At 41.5% G+C, this 18,197-nt stretch overlaps 1 protein-coding gene and 1 long non-coding RNA gene across 2 annotated transcripts in view; one reads left to right on the forward strand and one right to left on the reverse strand.

Annotated features, from left to right (window-relative positions):
* The window catches only part of LOC311020381, a 134,612-nt gene that overhangs the window by 42,249 nt on the left and 74,166 nt on the right, over positions 1-18,197 (reverse strand). The window lies entirely within an intron of this gene.
* Positions 3,004-6,156, forward strand: LOC311019904 (uncharacterized protein). The gene is made up of 2 exons (XM_084019556.1): positions 3,004-3,136; positions 3,739-6,156. Exons 1-2 carry the CDS (start codon positions 3,104-3,106, stop codon positions 4,978-4,980), a joined length of 1,275 nt encoding a protein of 424 aa, XP_083875682.1. The 5' UTR covers positions 3,004-3,103; the 3' UTR covers positions 4,981-6,156.

Below are 18,197 nucleotides of genomic sequence, written 5' to 3' on the forward strand. Positions count from 1 at the left end.
AAGTATGTAATGCTGTCAGATTTATAGTTTGGTAAGTGAATTATATCTCACTGCAGTTATTAATAGCTGAACATGAGAGGCCTGCTTGGCTTCGGTTGGCCTGTCCGTCGTGACTGTATGTAATTCCCACTAGAAGCTTCCAAAATCTTCACGATCGAGCATCTTTTAAAGAATTAATGTATTTATAATAATTATAGATCACAGGAATGTATACATATACGTTTCAAACACAAGCACAACTGTGAGTCTCATTGTTGCAGAAAGAAGTGGGTATTTAAATGTACGCCACTAACTAGTGACACGGATACGCATGTTGCACTGTAGAAAAAGTACAGTGAGAACATATAGTAAAAATATACGGTTATCTCGTGTCTCGCCGTTTCTCGAAACGGGAAGTCACTTAATAGAAATTTAATTTGGTGTTTTACTTCATTTTAATATTCTATTGCTTCACTTTGGGGCTTCCATTTTTGTGGCGTTGTCTCTTTGGCCCGGTAGAGATGTTTGATATGTGTGGATGTATTTTACATAAAAAAATATAAAGTATGAATCATTACTTGAGTATGTGAAGAAGAACCACCTAGAGCATTAAGAGCATTATACAAGCATATTTTACTCCTAATGTTTACTTTTACTGAAGTATTTGCGGTATAAGGCTGTCGATACATCATCTCAATAATAATAACGTTACATTAAAAAAATAATCTTCAGCAATGTTTATCATGTGTTTTGTATCTTTTTAATTACATAAAAAATACAAGTATAGGGAAAGTAACAAGAACTGTATATGTAAATTGATTAAAGAGGTGCTGAATTATTGACACAGTATAATCATACAGTATCATTCAAATTATATCAATATTTCCTTTTTTGAGTATCATTTATATCAATCAATACCATATTAACGTCCCATATTGTGACATTGTCACTTGAAATACTTTTAAACTACTGTCAGTTAAAACTTCCTCTCCCCCACATTTTGACATTTATTTTATCAAAGAATGCATTGTACACCAAATTATTTATTCCTTCTTGCATTATGGGCCTTATGGCCACAACGGCTGGATCACATTTACAGGACCTAAAGCAAAATTTCATAACTTCATTTTAATAGACAAATAACATTTTGGTTTAACTTTAAGTCATCGCTGTAGCTCTTCTCCACGCCTTCCTACGCAGTGTGAGTTTGTATTTTGGTCTCGGGTTGAATCCGTCGTGGTTTCTGAGGGCACCTGTCTTCTGTCGAGCGTGAGCACTCGACTTTTCTACACTTACACAACTTTTATTAGCACGTATGCACCGTCATTGCCAGGACGGACTGTGACTCATGCGAGTGGGTGACACATGCAGCAGCAGTGCCGAACGCAGTCTCCCAATTAGTGGACGACGATTATACAGAAAGAAAACACAGGCCGACAGATGTGATAACATGCATCAGAAAATGCATTTAGTCACTTCACCAGTTCATGAGACTACTAATCCATCTGCTTCACTCCCATTTCCCCTCCTTTTATCTCACTGGAAACAATCGAAATAATCTCTTATCATTCAACCTTTCCTATTTCATTTATGAATCGCCAATAAACACAGCAACGGAGGCTTGGTCATGAGCCAGTGACACAGTTCTGCACAGATAAGCTATTAGAAGCTGTACAATTGATTAAATCTGCTATAAGTACATTTATATGCTACAAGAAAAGAGGGGCATGACATTCAAAGAATTGAAGTCCGGTGGCACTGTGTGAATGCAGCCCTTGTAATGTGCGTGTCAAGGAAATAACCCTTGTGTGTGTGTACAGTAGGACCCCACGAAATAACACAGGATCACATAACGCACATTATGTTACTGTAATACATTCTTCTGAGGGGAGGGGGGAGGGGGACAGCTGTTGCGCTCCTCTGAATTCCTATGGAAGACAAACAAAACGAGTGTCGCAACACTCGCCATAGAAACCAGAAGAAGAAAGACAAAGCCACTAATAATCTGGTAATGACATCTGTGGGTTTGCTTGTGGAGTTAATTTGATCAAATCAAGAATGAGTTCCGCTGCGGTTTAAAAAGTTTGACGACTATATGGCCCCCGGTATCGTTAAATGTCAAAATCATATGAAAAAAAAACATGATACTACGCTCAAAAGAGTGCTAGAAGGATGGAAGAAAAGGTGTCATTTCTAATGTACGTAGAGCAGGTGAGAGTCCAGCGTTCAGGTTGATTCTGTTTCGATTACTTGGCCCCCCGATGTTTATTTTTTACTCACTTCTATCTCGTTTTTCAGCCCAAAGGTTTCTGACTTCTACTAATCAATATTCCACTTTGTTGAATTCTGATAACTGGTGGACTCTTCCAGCAATCTGGTGGAATATCGGAGCCCTGTTGCAATCACAACAGAAACTAAAGAACGGGAAATGTAACCCTTTGAATTCTGGTAAACAATAAGGCTCAGTGATATATTCTCTCCTCTCTGTGAGACAGGACGATTTAGTACACTTCCTGAAAACCATTAGTCATAGGAATGTATATTCTGAAATGGTGCCTGTGTACGTGTTTGGGGCGTTTTACTATAGAAATCTGCTTTACTTGTTAATGTGGGATGAAAACGATCTGCGTACAGGTTTAAACATTCAGACAGATCCTTCAGCTCGACTGACGTATCACTCTGCAGAAAACCTCAGAATGAATGTGTACAAAAGAAAGAGTAAAAGCAGGAAAGCAACGGTGTGCTACGGGCTAAGATGGGGAACGTGCATGAGAGCTATATGCAAATAAGCCACTTTGCTTTCACATGCCTATGAAACTCAAGCATTTCACACAGCCAACTAAAAATACACAGTTTTCTTTCTCTCTCTCTTTTTTTGTGTTGTTGTTGTTTAACTACCCGCCCTTCTCTGAGCTCACTATGAAATCCGAGGCGGAGGGAGGGTCATCCGGGAACATAGCAAGTGGAAACTCCTCCCAAGCTCGGGGGGAGGGATTTCTAAGGCAGATAAAAAGGCCAGGAAACAGTGCACAAATCTAACTTGACTTAAGTCTGGACACAGGTTTCTAACAGTCAACCGTGGATCAGAGCTGAATCTTCTTCTTTTTGGCCAAAGAGGTACAGCATGTCCGAAATGCTCGACGACATCTTCACAAAGGTGAGACTTCATTTTGTTTTGGAAAGAAAAAAGAAAGAAAAAAAAAAAAAAAAGCTTCATAAAGTTGGAGTGGCTGAGCTCTGGAACTCCTCTCCCAAAGTGTTTTGTTTATTTTCTTTATTCCTGCTCATTTTTATTCCTCTCCGAATCACTGATTTGACAGTGAATTTTGTTTTTACAAAGTTTGGCCACAGAGGAATTCTTCAGTTTAAAGAGATAATGAGATAAGGAAGACAGTTAGCCCCGAGTTGTTTGTTTCTTCAATCCGAACATCCTCTAACAGAATATTCATGAGGATTAGAAAAATTTACATTTAATTTGGTATTTTGTGATCGTATGAAAATGCCAGATAATAGTTTAGAAGTGTTTTTTCTTTTCTGTTCTTTGTTTTGGCATTTTTGTATAATTTTTTTCTCACAATAAAAGACCTTTTCTTGAATAGTTGTCTTTTGCAGAATAAAAGTCTTGAAACTTAAAATACAGTTTTGTTGTAGCAAGTAGGTTTTATAGAAGAAAATGATGATGTATATTGAACATAGAGTATATTGCTTTGAAATGAGTATCGAGGTCTGTATATTAACTATGTCAACCCTCTGTAACAGAACTTTATGAACCTGGCCCTGGAGGATGCCTTGCTCACAAAACAGTGTCAACTCAAAGGCCCGGGGCAGAATCGGTTGAACCGGTCAGCCTCCTTCTTCACTCCCCCCTCTCCTCCTGCCTCCTCAAGCAACAGCTTGAGCACCGAGCATGTTAACAACGACGACAACGGCAGCCCTTTCTGGTCATCCAACATTTGGGGCCAGGGCCCCGTCTCCAAACCGAAGCATGCCCCCTTCAGGCCCGACCGCTCCATGAGCCTGACCGAGTCCAGCAGCAGCCTGCTCACCTCCTTCGGCCAGCTGAAGAACCTGGATGTTTTCCCCTCTGCTACAACCGTAGCTCCGCCGCCTGGCTTCCCTCCCTCATCCACCCTCCCACCCCAGGTTCAACCAATGGTGGCCCCTAATCGTTACAAGACGGAGCTGTGCCGTGGTTTCCAGGAGACTGGCAGCTGCAAGTATGGCAGTAAGTGTCAGTTTGCCCATGGCGAGGCGGAGCTGCGTGGACTGTTCCGCCACCCTAAGTACAAGACGGAGCCCTGCAGAACCTTCTACAACTTTGGCTACTGCCCCTACGGCTCACGCTGCCACTTCATCCACGAGGACAAAATCAGCGCAGGTCCATTGACATCTTCCAAATTCCAGAATCAGCAGCAACCGATCCCCGGTGGTCAGAATCCACGCCACCAGCTGCGCCAGAGCGTCAGCTTCGCCGGGTTCCTGGGATCTTCACGCTGCTCACCGCCGCCATCATTCCCTTCATCCTTCAATGATCCCAACCTGGCCTTCAGCCGCGCTCCCTCCGTTTCTCCACCTCCGGCAGATCTCCTCTCCCCAGTGTTTGGCGACTCCCTGCAGCGGGAGGCGGCGGCATTCCAGTTTGGCAACCATCAGACCCGCGCCAGCACGGGAGACATCCACAATATTCCTCTCATCCTGGAGCCAAAGGCCTCACGCTGTGTGTGTGGCCATGGAAATAACTTTAACAGCAACAACAGCAAAGTCTTTGCCAACATGGAGGACGGGCACCACCAAGACAGCAGCATGCTGTATCCTGGTCCCGGAGGCCACGGAGGGTTCTCGAAGCCGGCTGGACTCCAGCGTTTCTCCTCCGAGGACTCCCTGGAGGACAGCTACAGCAGCAGCAGCAGCAGCGGAGGTTCCAGTGGAACCGAGTCTCCGACATTCGACGCGGCCACCAAACGGCTCACTGTGTTTGAACGCCTGTCCCTGTCCGACTGAACGGATCCAAAAGGGACGTGAAGAGAAGAAAACTGACACCTTGTTCACTGTGGACTTCTCTCCAGAACCAGAACTGATCAGGACAAGTCAACCTTTGACACAGCAACACTTAAAGTTCTTAATTTATGTTTGTTAAATGGAACTCATCTTGGAAAAATTACAAATGCCGAGATGATTTTAGTACCCGAATGTTAGACTCTATTTTTATACTTAAGACTATTGTGTAGCCTATTAGACCTTTGTATGTGGTCTTCCATTAATACAAAATAACTCCTCTGCAGGTCCTGCCAGCACCAGGAAATAGTCTGGTTTGTACTAACTGTAAATCTGTAGTGATCAAAAATGGCTTATCTTTAGTGATAATCACTCATTTCTGTGCCTTAAAGATTCTCCCTGACTCATTGGCTAATTACCCTTGGTGCCACGAACAGTATGTTTGATTCAGTAGCCTTAAAAATCAGTGAGACCTGACATGTGTCATTGATGCCATTTTATCTGTGATATGCACTTTACAGCTAATCCAAATGGGAGAAACTGTCAAATCTCCCAGTAGCATTCAACCAAAGCTTCATACTTCACTCTGCTCTGTGTGCGTGTGTGCGTGTGTGTGTGTGTGTGTGTGTGTGTGTGTGTGTGTGTGTGTACGTGTGTACGTGTGTGCGTGTGTGCGTGTGTGCGTGTGTGTGTGTGTGTGTGTGTGTAGCCATGTCATTTTCCTAAGACCTGGGGTGAAAGCATGTCAAAGTTGCAGAATGCTGAAAGATCAAAGTGTGCTAACAAAAGACATAAACCTACGTCAGGGAGTTTAGATATAAAATCTCTGCATCCTGATACACTTAAAATTCTGTAACACATTCTGTTATCTTTGCTAGTTTGTAAATTTGACCCCATCTTTTATTGTCCCCTGTTTGTTTGACAACCTGGTTCAGGGACTTTCACACCACAGTATTCCTTTTGGTTATTGGTTGCCTTGTGTTGTTTAACTTAAACTAATATATTTATTATGATATTTATTTGTGTTTAAAGAAAACAAAAATGTATTTTGTACTTTATTTATGGAGAAATATTTCAATGTCTGTGAAATGCCAATGTGAGAAAAAGGAGCGAAAAAGATTATATTTTTAATTGCCTGAAAGGGACAAAATAAATTTCTGAATAAAGAAATGAATGTATGCTGTTGTTTTTTACTCCAGAGAGAATTCCTCACCTACATTCTAACATCTTCACATATACAGTTTAGCAACTCACTGACCCATAGTACCATTTAGAGGTGTGAGGGGAAATGTAAGGGTAAAAATGAAGGTACGGTTACTTTGCCTTGAAGGTGGGAAGTTTTAATACTAACATGCAACTTAATTTAAGTGTTGATACAACCTTGTCAACAATATTAGCCCTAAGTTGTAAACAATAAATGAAATGCATGAAAAAGAATAATTTTCAAATGTATCATTTGTGGCTGAAGACAAATTATCTTAACTAAACTGATTGTGCCTGAAGTAAATAATAGATCAGGACAAAATATATACTATGGGCTTATGACAAAACACCCATCAATTCAAGGTGCCATTTTAATAGTTTCTAGTAATAATAATAGTAATACTATGTGACAGTCAAAAAATCTGAAATATGAGATAAGAGATAATAAGTATTTTTTATTTACAGACATGCATCAAATGTGATATGAAGTGGAACCTCTTAAATGCATACAAATCTTAAATTTTTTTAAACCTATTCTGTTCTAATTCAGGTTATAAACACACTTCATGTGGAACTCTGAGCCTTTGTTTCTCTCTCTCTTCTGTTTCGTGACAGAGTGTTTGTTGTGTATACAGCATTTGGATAACCTCAAGAACGGTGGCACGTATACACACATCATCACGTAGCACTTCAACCCCCAGGGGAGAAGATCCAGTAGGTCGCAAAGACACAGCAGAATGGTGCAAGAATGGCAGAATCAGTCAGTGCAGCCAGCAATGGGTTAAATGTCCGAGATGCCAAAAGAAAGTCAGTTCTGGATCAAATATACAAAAGGAAATCTGCCATCTGTACCAGTAACTGGACCTCAGCTTAACGTCGTCACTGATCCACATTCCTGTTGAACAGCATCCTTGCAACCCAGAACTAAGTTCATCAAGTAATTGTGATCTGGGGTGGGGGGGGGGGGGGGTGATTATGACTTAAGCAGAAGTTCGTAAAAAGCTCAACTTTCCACTCCCATCTTGTGTAAACCAATGCGCCACCATACCGCACTGGATTCTGTTCAGCAAGGCAGCAATCTGGAAAAAGGACAACACATTTGTCACAGTAGGGGTGTCTGAGAAACAGACAAAGGGCCCTATTGAAAGCTGCGTTGTTGCATTGGTCTTAAATGTGTCAGAGACATTTTACACGAGTTACATTCAGAACTTGTCAAACAATGGCCTATCTTTGCTAACCATGATGACTATTTTGCCGTTTAGTGAAGGCATGCATCTTGTTTGTAATTGTAAGCAGATAATGATTTGCAACAGACATTTAGAGTAACGTTGGCAGGTCTGGGTAGTGCAGTTTGTTGAGATAAACAGGACCCTGGAGGAACTTCAGAGCCTAAACAATGGGTAGAGGAAGTTTTTATTTACAATGGCTACACTGGAGCTGCTCTCCCTTATTGTGTAGCATTACAAACATTACAGAGGCCTTTTTTTTTTTTACACCTCAGCTGTTTGCATAACCTTGTGTTTTTGCCTGTTGGGTCTGATTCATTTGGGCTGGTTTCAACACCATCATGGGCGTCGCTCCACTGCTACACTAGCACATGTGGCGGCCCAACAACAGGGCTGTGTGATAATGGATATGTGACACGCAAAAATAAGCAACGTTCCGCAATTTGTATACTGCCAAACCCCCCTTACATACTGCAATTAGCACAGTTCACTCGGTAACAACCGTAATGTCAAGAAGAAAGTGCCAGATATTCCAAAAATATTCTGGGAGTGACAAGATTTAAACTAAAATGAGTTACTTTCTAAAGTAACAACAAAACTTTAACTTTAGTGATCATAGTTTTAAAATGCCACAGCAACCAATTCCACCTCATCTGAAGCCTTGAATTAAAAATAAAATAGGATAACATTATTGAGTCACATTCTCAACTCATGATCAGATCTTTATTTGCTTAATGTTTTTATAGAGGATGGAAAACACCAGAAGGCACAATGAAGGACACTTGGTTTGAGTGTAATTACTCATTGTGAACACAAACTACATGAACAATTAAAGAGACAATTTTGTATTTTCTTTTGTTGAACACAAAGACCCAAACGGGGTACTTTCAGTCATTTGAATGTCACACATGTTTACTGTGCTATGTGGACCAACATTCATATACAGATGTGTCCTGCAATCAGAAATTCTCCCTCAAAACAGTCTTTTGTTTAACAGCAACTGGATTTTCATGATGATAAGATCAGGCAAAAAATCACGGGATCACATATCACACAAAAATCCATCTCTTTGGGTTTAAAGTAACGCATTTGTGTTGAGTATTCCAGATCATACTGGTTGAGCTGCATAAGTATAGCCTTTCCATGCACAGGTTTGTTCACTGGATTTTTGACATTCAATAAACCTCAGCCAAGGCCACTTCTGTGCTTTGTTTCTTGCTCCCCTTCCAACCAATTGCAGGATGTGTTGCCATGGCAATGGACAATGACCACAACGTGTAAACAGCAAAGACAAAAAGAAGGGATCAGTGTGAGTTTGTGTGTTCACAAATATTAACTCCCCAGGCGGTTCTATTAGACCAGACTGGTTAAAGTTTACCAAACTCTACAGCTCTGACGAGACAAAACGCCGGACAGTTGCACGGTGAGCCGAACACGGACTGCAACTAACTAATCAACATCCAAATGAAACTCATGGCAATTATGTGAAGCATTCCTTTGAGTTACCCTATCTTTTGATCGTTTTTGCTTCACATTACCCTGAGCTCGTTATTCAACCCCTCTGACAAGTCATTCTCTTAACAGAGGCCTGACATCACCACCGCCTTCTGGGGAACGGTTAATGATCAACCACAAAGCTGCTGCTGTCAAAACTCTCTTTACCCAAGTCACCTGATCCTGAGGGCGCACACACACACACGCACACGCACACGCACACGCACACGCGCACACGCACACGCACACGCACACGCACACGCACACGCACACGCACACGCACACACACACACACACACACACACACACACACACACACACCTAACTTTAAACCAAGTATTCACTCTAAATGGCCGTTTTGGGGGCGTGCAATTGTCCCAACCCCCCCAAAAAAGAAGGTGAGTCCCCACAATGTGACTGCAGTCAGATTTATGTCCCCACATGACAGGTAAAACACACACACACACACACCTTGGAGACAAAGGTCAAACCTGGGTGGAGATCTATTAAAGCAATTAGATAGGCAGTCTAAAGGTGAGAAAGAGACTGAGAAAAGCTCTTATCCAAAGAAAGTTAAGCAACAGTTACAAAAGGACAAAACAGGCATCGGCGCACGACCGCACGTCACAACAGCTCACAAAAAAAACAGAGCAGTGAGTTTGTTCTGCTGCAAGGCGGGAGCAGGTCGAAGATGAGTTAACCGTTTAAACAAAAACAAAAAAAAAGAGGGTTGCACCGAAACCAGACCAAGCAATAGAATGAGTACTTACATGAGTACCTATACTAGTACTTAATAATACCATTACAGTTCTAACAATGACTTGTTGGAAACTTAATGTTGCAGAATGATAAAAGAAATCATCAGTCAGATGTGTGGCTTGTCACTTGAAAAAGAATCGCAGGTTCAGGTCAGACCACCTTCAGTTGTCGCTAACTTTGTGGCGAGACACAGGAACTTAGCTCATAGCATTTATTCACCGACTGCACGCAACATCACGGCGGCCAACTCTCCCAGACGGGTGAACTGGGGACTACCAGTTTTGTGAGTCTTTAGAGGGATTAAAAGCGCAAGAAATAGCAGATAAGGATGGAACTTCAACATCCTGGAGTTCGGGGGGAAAAATTGTGTCCATTTGTTCTTATCAACGGGTAAATGAAGGAGTTTCTGTCAGCAATCTGCTGTCAAAGTTGTTGCTGGTCAGGCCAGTTGTGTTGGAACTATTCAACCTGAAGCAATCAGCAGTAAAGATTGGATAAATCATCTGGAAACAACACGCATGGTCACAATCCTATCTGCAAAATGTGCCTGTGTGTGTCGGTGCATGTTCTTGTGTGTACAAGGCCAGTCAGGTTTCAGCCTTGATTCTTTTTTTTCCTTTTTTTTTTTCACTTCTCCCTCCCTCCCTCCCTTTTAGTCATAACCCTCGGATTAAGCATTATGGTTGAGTAATCTTTCAACCTCAAACCTTCGTCAACCATTCGAGGAGTGATGGAGTACCTTATGTAACTTCTCCTTTGCCAACTAGGTCACTACCTTTAGTTGAATGCACCTTAAAACAGCTTTTCTCAACCACTGTCTGAGAGCCTCAGAGTGCCGACTAGTGGTCTGTAGAGGTACTGCTAAATGCTTAGATTAAATAATTTTATTTTTTATTTTTTATCATTTACAGAAGCTAGTTATTTTTATTCCTAAACGTAATGGAGAATTTAGATGAAAGAAAAAAACTAAAACATAGTAACCCAAACAAAGCATGAATTCAATGACCAGTTACTGAATGTGTTTCGCCATTGTTGGCTAGCTAACATTCCCTAGGATGCAGTGTCACAAAATCTGTGACAGGTTTTGGTCAACACAGGAAGGTGGTCATCGGAATTATTCTAACAATCAGAAGTGGAACTTGAGTTACAAAAAGGTTAAGAACCCTTGCCATAAAATAAATGGGCCCGGAAGAAAAGGTGTAACTCTACAGCACTATTCAAGGAGAGGCAAGTCATACATTCTTATTCTTATTATACATTCTGATGACTAGCATCCAGAGGGAAGTTTTCTTCACTCACAGAACATCAAATCAGTAAATACAATAAATGAGAGATTACTAAGTTTCTTATCAAAGGACAAAGCTGAAGGTAATATATGATATATGGTACTCCTGTGCTTAAAGCTTATATGCTTACCAAGCCGTGCACCAAAGCAGAAACTACTCCTACTTCTAACCTACATATTTACGTATTTTGCAAGAAGAGGAGGAGAGGCCGAGAGAAATTAAGAAATAGCAGCGTCAGTAAGTCAGTCCTGGCAGGGAAGGAAAGAGGAAATATTTGAGTCGTGACATCACAGCAACTGCATGGAAGTGCTCTCCTTTTATAGCCATGTTCCCTCTCTCTGCCACATTCCTCTGCTACAGAACTCAATCAACTCCTCCTCCGGCCTGCTCTTCCTCCGACTTCACTCCTGCGCCAGCCCAAGTGGTGTGACGCAAACGCAGGGAACAGGGGGAGAGGGCGGAGGAGGAGGAGGAGGAGGAGGAGGAGGGGGAGGACGGGGGAGAGGAGCTGGTAAACTCTGCGAGGAAAATTTCCCTGAACTCCCCCCTCCAAGCCCTCCTGACCACTTCTCTTTTCCTTTCACTCCACTCTTCCTCTCTCCACTTTTACTTTCGCTGGCCGCTGTGATTTGGCACCGGCGGTCGACCTGAAGGAGTTCATGACAAAGTTCTCTGTTTCCGATTCACAGGAAAACCTTTCATTGAGCTTCTAATGTGTCTTGAAAACCCCCACTACTCCCAGAAATGCCTCGGGGGAAGCTTGCCACATTTCAAATAAGAGTGTCTTTTTTTTCCTTTTTTCTTATTGAAAAAGAAAACATCTAATGCTGCCCCGTGCTGTGCATTTAAGTCGTACATGAAGACTAACATGATCTAATCAAGGCGAACAAAACATTGCCTATCAATAAACATGTACTGATCCACAAGTATAGCTTTTAAGTGTATAATTTAATGTAATTACGGTGCTCTTCCTATTTTACAAAACAAGAAGTGAATCTAGAGGAGTATGTACAAACTGCTCCAACAGCAGGAACAGCTCCCATGTTGTTCAGACATAAAAAACACAATGTACAACTTGTTTTCTGTAAAGCTATATGATCATACTGTTCTGATTTACACAAATCTATTCAACAATCATTACCCAATGCTTCTTTAGATGCTATTACATTCTCCAGAGCATGAAGCCTCAGAGTTTACAGGCATAAAATAAGCGTGCCCCGCTCCAATGAACCTATGTTTATAGACCATTACGAACGGCATGTTTAATATGACGACATCATGAAGAACACCATGTTTCTGAGTTTCTGTGTAAATGCAAGTTTAAACTTTGTAGAAAAACAAAAGCATTCCATAACGATGACCGTAAACCTGGGAGCAGCATACGTTAAGTCATTTTGTTTGACTGACTTGTTTTATTTTACGAGCATTACTTTTGTTTTTTTTTGTTTTTTTCTTCCCTGTCAAACATTCTTGTGCTTTACATTTCCTTGTATACGGTCTGAGAACATTTTGCGAACCCACATCTTGATAAACTTGCTGTAGTGAATGCACTCTTGCTGAGTTATTGTTCCCAATTCATACAACTTTAGATCTATTCCACATTTCCCTCCTGGTCAAGCGTGCCAACCCTGTTGCACCCCCCCCCCCCAAACAAAACAAACAAACAAAAACCAACCCTCAGTTTGAGAACCACATTGAGGCCCATATTACAACACATATGTCTTCTAAACCGTTGCTCTGTTCTGATCAGTTGCATCAGGCCGTTGAGCAGGAGAAGAAAGTCCCTTTAGACAGTTTCACATCTGTTTGTGTTATTAAAGCACATCTTTCACAACTGGCTGGCCCATACATGTCCACTGCATGCTTCCTGTTCATGCTCACCCTCGGTACATGCTTCTCCTTTTAGACTTCACACTTCCTGTTTTTTTCTGATGTCCTTTTCTTAATATGGTAGGCTATGAAAAAAAATTGGACTGCGTCAGGGTGTTTATTAAGAACAGATGTGTGACCTGCACATGAGAATAAGAACAGCTTTCTGTGTTAAAGGCTACAGACCCAAGGACAGGCCTAGTTTGGTTTTAAAGCGGACAATGTGGGAATATTTGTATCAGTGTGTGATGAAAAGGCTGCATTTGAATTAGAATGACTAGACTGTAGTGCAGGGGACTTTTCCCTGGAGGTTATAGTAGTATAGACAGAGGCTTAGTGAGGACTAATATTAATAGTATACTAATAGTGATTGGAGTATTTTTAAAGTAAGTGTTTGAAACCATATTGGTAACAGTTATATTCAGCCATCAAAACTGTCTGTCGGCGAAGAGATCAAACGACTGCAGGCATTTCAAAGCTTTTAAGCAGATATTCTTCTTCATGGAGCCAAGACAGGAGTTAGAATAAGAGTGAATTTTAGATTCAAATTCATGAGGTGGCCAAACACATACTGATTTTGCTAAATATCTGCTGGGTGTGTAAATAAACTACTGTTTTGCAAACACATCTTCCACGTCAACTTTATAAGGTGATAATATGTCAATTTACTGTTTACAGCCCGTTTCCGTTGCCTTTGAGTGGCCAAAGAATCGGTTATTGAAGGTCTGAAGTTATGCTGAGCAGCTTGGCTTAGCTCACTAATATACCTCATATTTTGAGCTCATCGCACAACTTCACACTTTTCAATAGCACAGAAATAAAAAGGCTATTTTGTGAGTCACATATTCAAGACATGGCGATTCAGGTGCCGATCCTCAGAAACACCAAAGCCTCGATGCTGAGGGAGGCAGTATTAGAGCTCAGCTGCTTCTTGTCAGTGGATGTGTTATTTTAGGTCCAGTGTTTTAGTTCGGAGCTAAAATCAGCAGTGGGCTTGTGGCTGCTGAGCCAGTTCATGACACAGCACACACATCTTAGCCTGGAGGACAATAGGCCTCTCTGTGAGGAAGCGCTCACACACATATGCACATATGCACACTGCTGTGTTTGTACAGGTGGGCAGAAAATGAAGTGGTTAGCGAGGTGTGTGTGTGTGTGTGTGTGTGTGTGTGTGTGTGTGTGTGTGTGTGTGTGTGTGTGTGGTTATTGAAAGGAAAGGAATGGATATGGCGTATGTGTGTTTAGCCTTGGCTTCCCTCCCAGGAATACATACCACAGTGACACTGGCAGTGCAGAGACCAGCAAAATTCCTTATTATGAAAATAAGCATCACGGAAACGTAGCCGAGAGGAGACGAGAGGGGGAGAGGAAACGAGAGGAGAGGGAAGGAAACGAGAGGAGGGGAGGACAGAGGCAGTAGAGAAGGACAAAATAGGGCAGAAATGGACTCAAAACCATGACCCATGCAATACAACGCATGTAATGTATATGTGAAGTTAATCTCAACTCGGGTCACATATCCCGGTCTTCTCTCCATCAGCAAATTGAACTGTGAAACGTCAGTCACATGACATCGAGTGGTTGTGTAGGGGGAGATCGTAGGGATCTTATGCAAATACATGACCACTGATTTACTGATGCAGACCATGAGAGGTGGTTGAAAGCTCTGATAAGTCCACCTCACCTCGAGTTGAGATTATTTTGTCTATTGATCCCAAGGTCGAGAATGAACTTCCATTTTCTACTTCGAGATAATACTACTATTACTACTACTACTACTGCTGCTGCTACTACTACTACTACTGCGCAAGGTTTCTGCCACACAACTATCAACGAACGCTCCTTTACTCATTGTGCTGAGCCCCTTCCTGACACGCCTATCGTTGAGAATAAAGAAAAATTCAGCAAAAAGATGAGGAAGTGGAATTGCCAGCAATCACCACTTCTTACTGACGAAGACATTCGTGGAGACAGAAGGTGTACGCAAGCTCAGTGGCCTTGAACATAGACCTTGCTGCACTCCTACAAGGCTCAGCAAAATGCCAAAAAGGAAACTCGCTTTATCATGAACCGTGACGGCGAACCCCATCATCTTCCTCCCTTAAAAAGTAGGAAATCTGAACCCAAATGAAAGATTCCTATGGTTGTGGAGAAAAAAAGGGGAGAAAGGGGTTCCAAACCACAGCTGTCTATTACAAAAAAAAAACTAAAACATCATCGTGGAGAAGTATGAAAAGCCTCCAGATCTAATTTCTCCGATAGAGCAATCCAAACCCATAACTCTCTCTCTCTGTGTGTGTTGCGGATTGTTTAGTTGATGCTTTACCATCTAGAAATATCTGTTTTAAGCACCCTGACATAGACGTCACTGAGCGGATTTGAAGAGCATGTAACTTTATTGTTTTGCATGTCTTATTGTTGGTGGTAATCCTGAGCGCTGGGACACTTTGAGGTATTGCTATTGGCTACAACTTTGGTCTTCGCGTTGAGTTGAGTTTTGTGTTTAAAGTCGCCATGAGCTCGGCAACGAGCTTGTTCCCTAATTTTTGCTCTTTGCACAGCAACTTATTCGTCGCAAGGGTGGGACCTACCAAATTTGGTCAATATAAAGCAGCGGTTAACAAATCCCCATTACACAGAAAAAAACCATGGTGAGCAGTCACTAAACATGTGGTTCTGAACCGACAGAGCTCATATTGGGAAGTTACAAACGCTAAGTACATCCATGCACGTGTACATAGAGATGGCCAGCATTTTTGGGAAGTGGATTGTTGCGTGGTGTTGTCGCAGTACTGACGGCTGTAAAAAAAAAAAAAAAAGAGGAAGCAGAGATACTGATGACGTTGGGCCGGCGTTTGGCGAGCAGCCCAACAAAGTCTTAATGAGCACACTTTGGGGAAAAACAGATTTTCTTTTACATGATGGTTGCTCCCAAAGGGTGCATGAGCTCTCCCCTTGGTTTCGTTCCTTGGAGAATGTAGCATAGTATCTGGGACACACACACACACACACACACACACACACACACACACACACACACACACACACACACACACACACACACACACACACACACACACACACACACACACACACACACACACCATTCATCACCATGACATAATGTTTACACTACTCCGGCTAGAACACTCCTCAGGAGAATCACATCACCTAGAGACGCTGCCAAATAAAGAAAACTGAATGTTTGTGTGGTAATTTCTGCCATCGCCTCCAGACTTTTCAAAATAATGAAGTATATAAATGCGCATATTTCTAGTCTTTTATTTATGAGGCTGTACCAGTGGTTAACATGTACATCTGATAATTTCCACACAGAGCAATTCCACACAATTTAAAGTGCTTACTGTATATTGATGCATGGTAATATAATCAACAACTTCATACAGTAGATAGTAATAAAAAAAAAACTCCAATATCACAAAGTAAACAGTCAAAGACACGACCGCAAAACTCATTTAACAGTCTATATCAGGAAATGGAAGCGCCTCTAGAGATAATCGAGGGCTGTTAGGATTGTATATTGCTAAATCAGTCTGATGCCACAATTTAAATGTACAAATAGACTATCAGGGCCAAAAACGCTAGTGGTGGTGTGGTAAATATGGCCGAGTACACTTTCATGTTTGGCTATTCCTAAAGTAAGAGGATTGTGATCGAGTATTGCTTTGTTACATTATACCTGAGCAGAATCCAAGATAAACATATATTATGGCACATAATGTATATGTTGTCATAATAAACTAGAAGAAAGCTGTTGAGCATGAATGGCTGCAGGAAAACTACCCAACCAAGGACAACTGTATTAATGACAAACTAGTCTCCTATGGACATTACAGTACTACAATAAAAGCTGGATGTAAATACTGAAAAGAAATGAGATACTTTTCATCCCTCTAAGCTGTAACTTAGAGGTTGTCTTTGAGAGAGAAAAAAAACCTATCATGAGCAAGAATTTAAAGAATTTGAAAATATGTGATAAACAGCATAAATATTTACTTCATCTTCACTTTGAACATGAAAATATATATTTACAGCAGCAACATGAGACTCATGGGACATCTTGAGAGTGCCATTGCCCTGATTCAGATTTAACAGACATGCAAGCTGGTAAAAAACATGGAAACCACTGGATGAAGACGCCACAGGAAACAGCCTTGCACAGACACTTCCCATAACACACCGAAACCCACATACTCCAATGACACAAGCATACGCACATACATATGAGCATGTACACACACACACACGAAAGAGGTCATTGGATATGAGGCTCCAGGTCCATCAATATCCCTCTGATCAGACACACAAGACCAATATTATGAGCTGTTGCCTGGATACAGATGGATGAGCACAGTGTGCGAATATGCAGACCTGGGATCATCCGCACATTTAGTGGTACAAAGACACACGCCGACGCTCACATCCACACATTAGCTACTATTTATAAAGTATTTGTATTATCTATATATTTTTTAAATGTATATACAAACAGACACATTCATTCCAAGGCCATAACAAATCAAGGATATCTTGTCACACACTCATGGTGTTATATGAGGGGAGAGTCAGCAGACATAAATGGAGGATGTAACGTTGTATATACATGTTAGCTTAATGACATTGCTCTGAAGGAGTTGTGTACACGCATTCCGACAAAACTATTTGCCAAAACCTGATGTCCCTCCTCGGGATGGGGTCAAACCCTGAAAAGTACATGTGCACACAACGGAGCATACGTAAACACACTGAGGACATACTCCCGAGTTAGTTAGTCTCATAACAAGGCCAAGTAAATCCTTCTTGTTCATGTGTTACACGCACCACATAAGTAAAGTGACATTGATGATTATCATTGCATACGATTTGTCCATTTACAAGTGAAATTATTTCATAGAAGCAGGAAAGCAGTTTAAAGAGCTTTTGCACGAGGGACCTCATTATCTGTGCACGAGTATCTCTGCGCAGCAGGAACATCTAGAAGATCTGGCTTGTCGTTTACTATGAGTTTAAACATGCTTTTGTGCGGTAGCCTCTGGGATTCCTCAAGCATTTCAGGTTTAGACGGTGAGTCATCCACAGACATGTCTGTCATTATGTACGATCTGATAAGGAACATGCACACCCATCATCTCAGTTCATTATCAGTTTCATCACACCCCAAATTACCAAAGGATTTGCCTGAGATCTAACTGGTTGGAAAAGACCACAAATGCGATGATGTAAGAAACCAATAAACTGACGGCAAAATACTTTTCGGGGGAATTTCACGTGAAAAAAAAAAAAAAAAAGTGTGACGCTGCTGAGTGGCAGATAGGGCGTTATATCTGTGTGTTCCTCTTTAAACAGCTTCACTAAATAAATATGT

The sequence above is a fragment of the Eutrigla gurnardus genome (genome assembly GCF_963514095.1).
Source record: "Eutrigla gurnardus genome assembly, chromosome: 10".
NCBI classification, from domain to species: domain Eukaryota; kingdom Metazoa; phylum Chordata; class Actinopteri; order Perciformes; family Triglidae; genus Eutrigla; species Eutrigla gurnardus.

Excerpts from the sequence above, each read along its gene's own strand:
- LOC311019904 (XM_084019556.1), top strand. The coding sequence starts at position 3,104 with ATGTCCGAAATGCTCGACGACATCTTCACAAAG. Across the intron at positions 3,137-3,738 it reads TCGACGACATCTTCACAAAG|AACTTTATGAACCTGGCCCT; the intron begins GTGAGACTTCAT and ends CCTCTGTAACAG.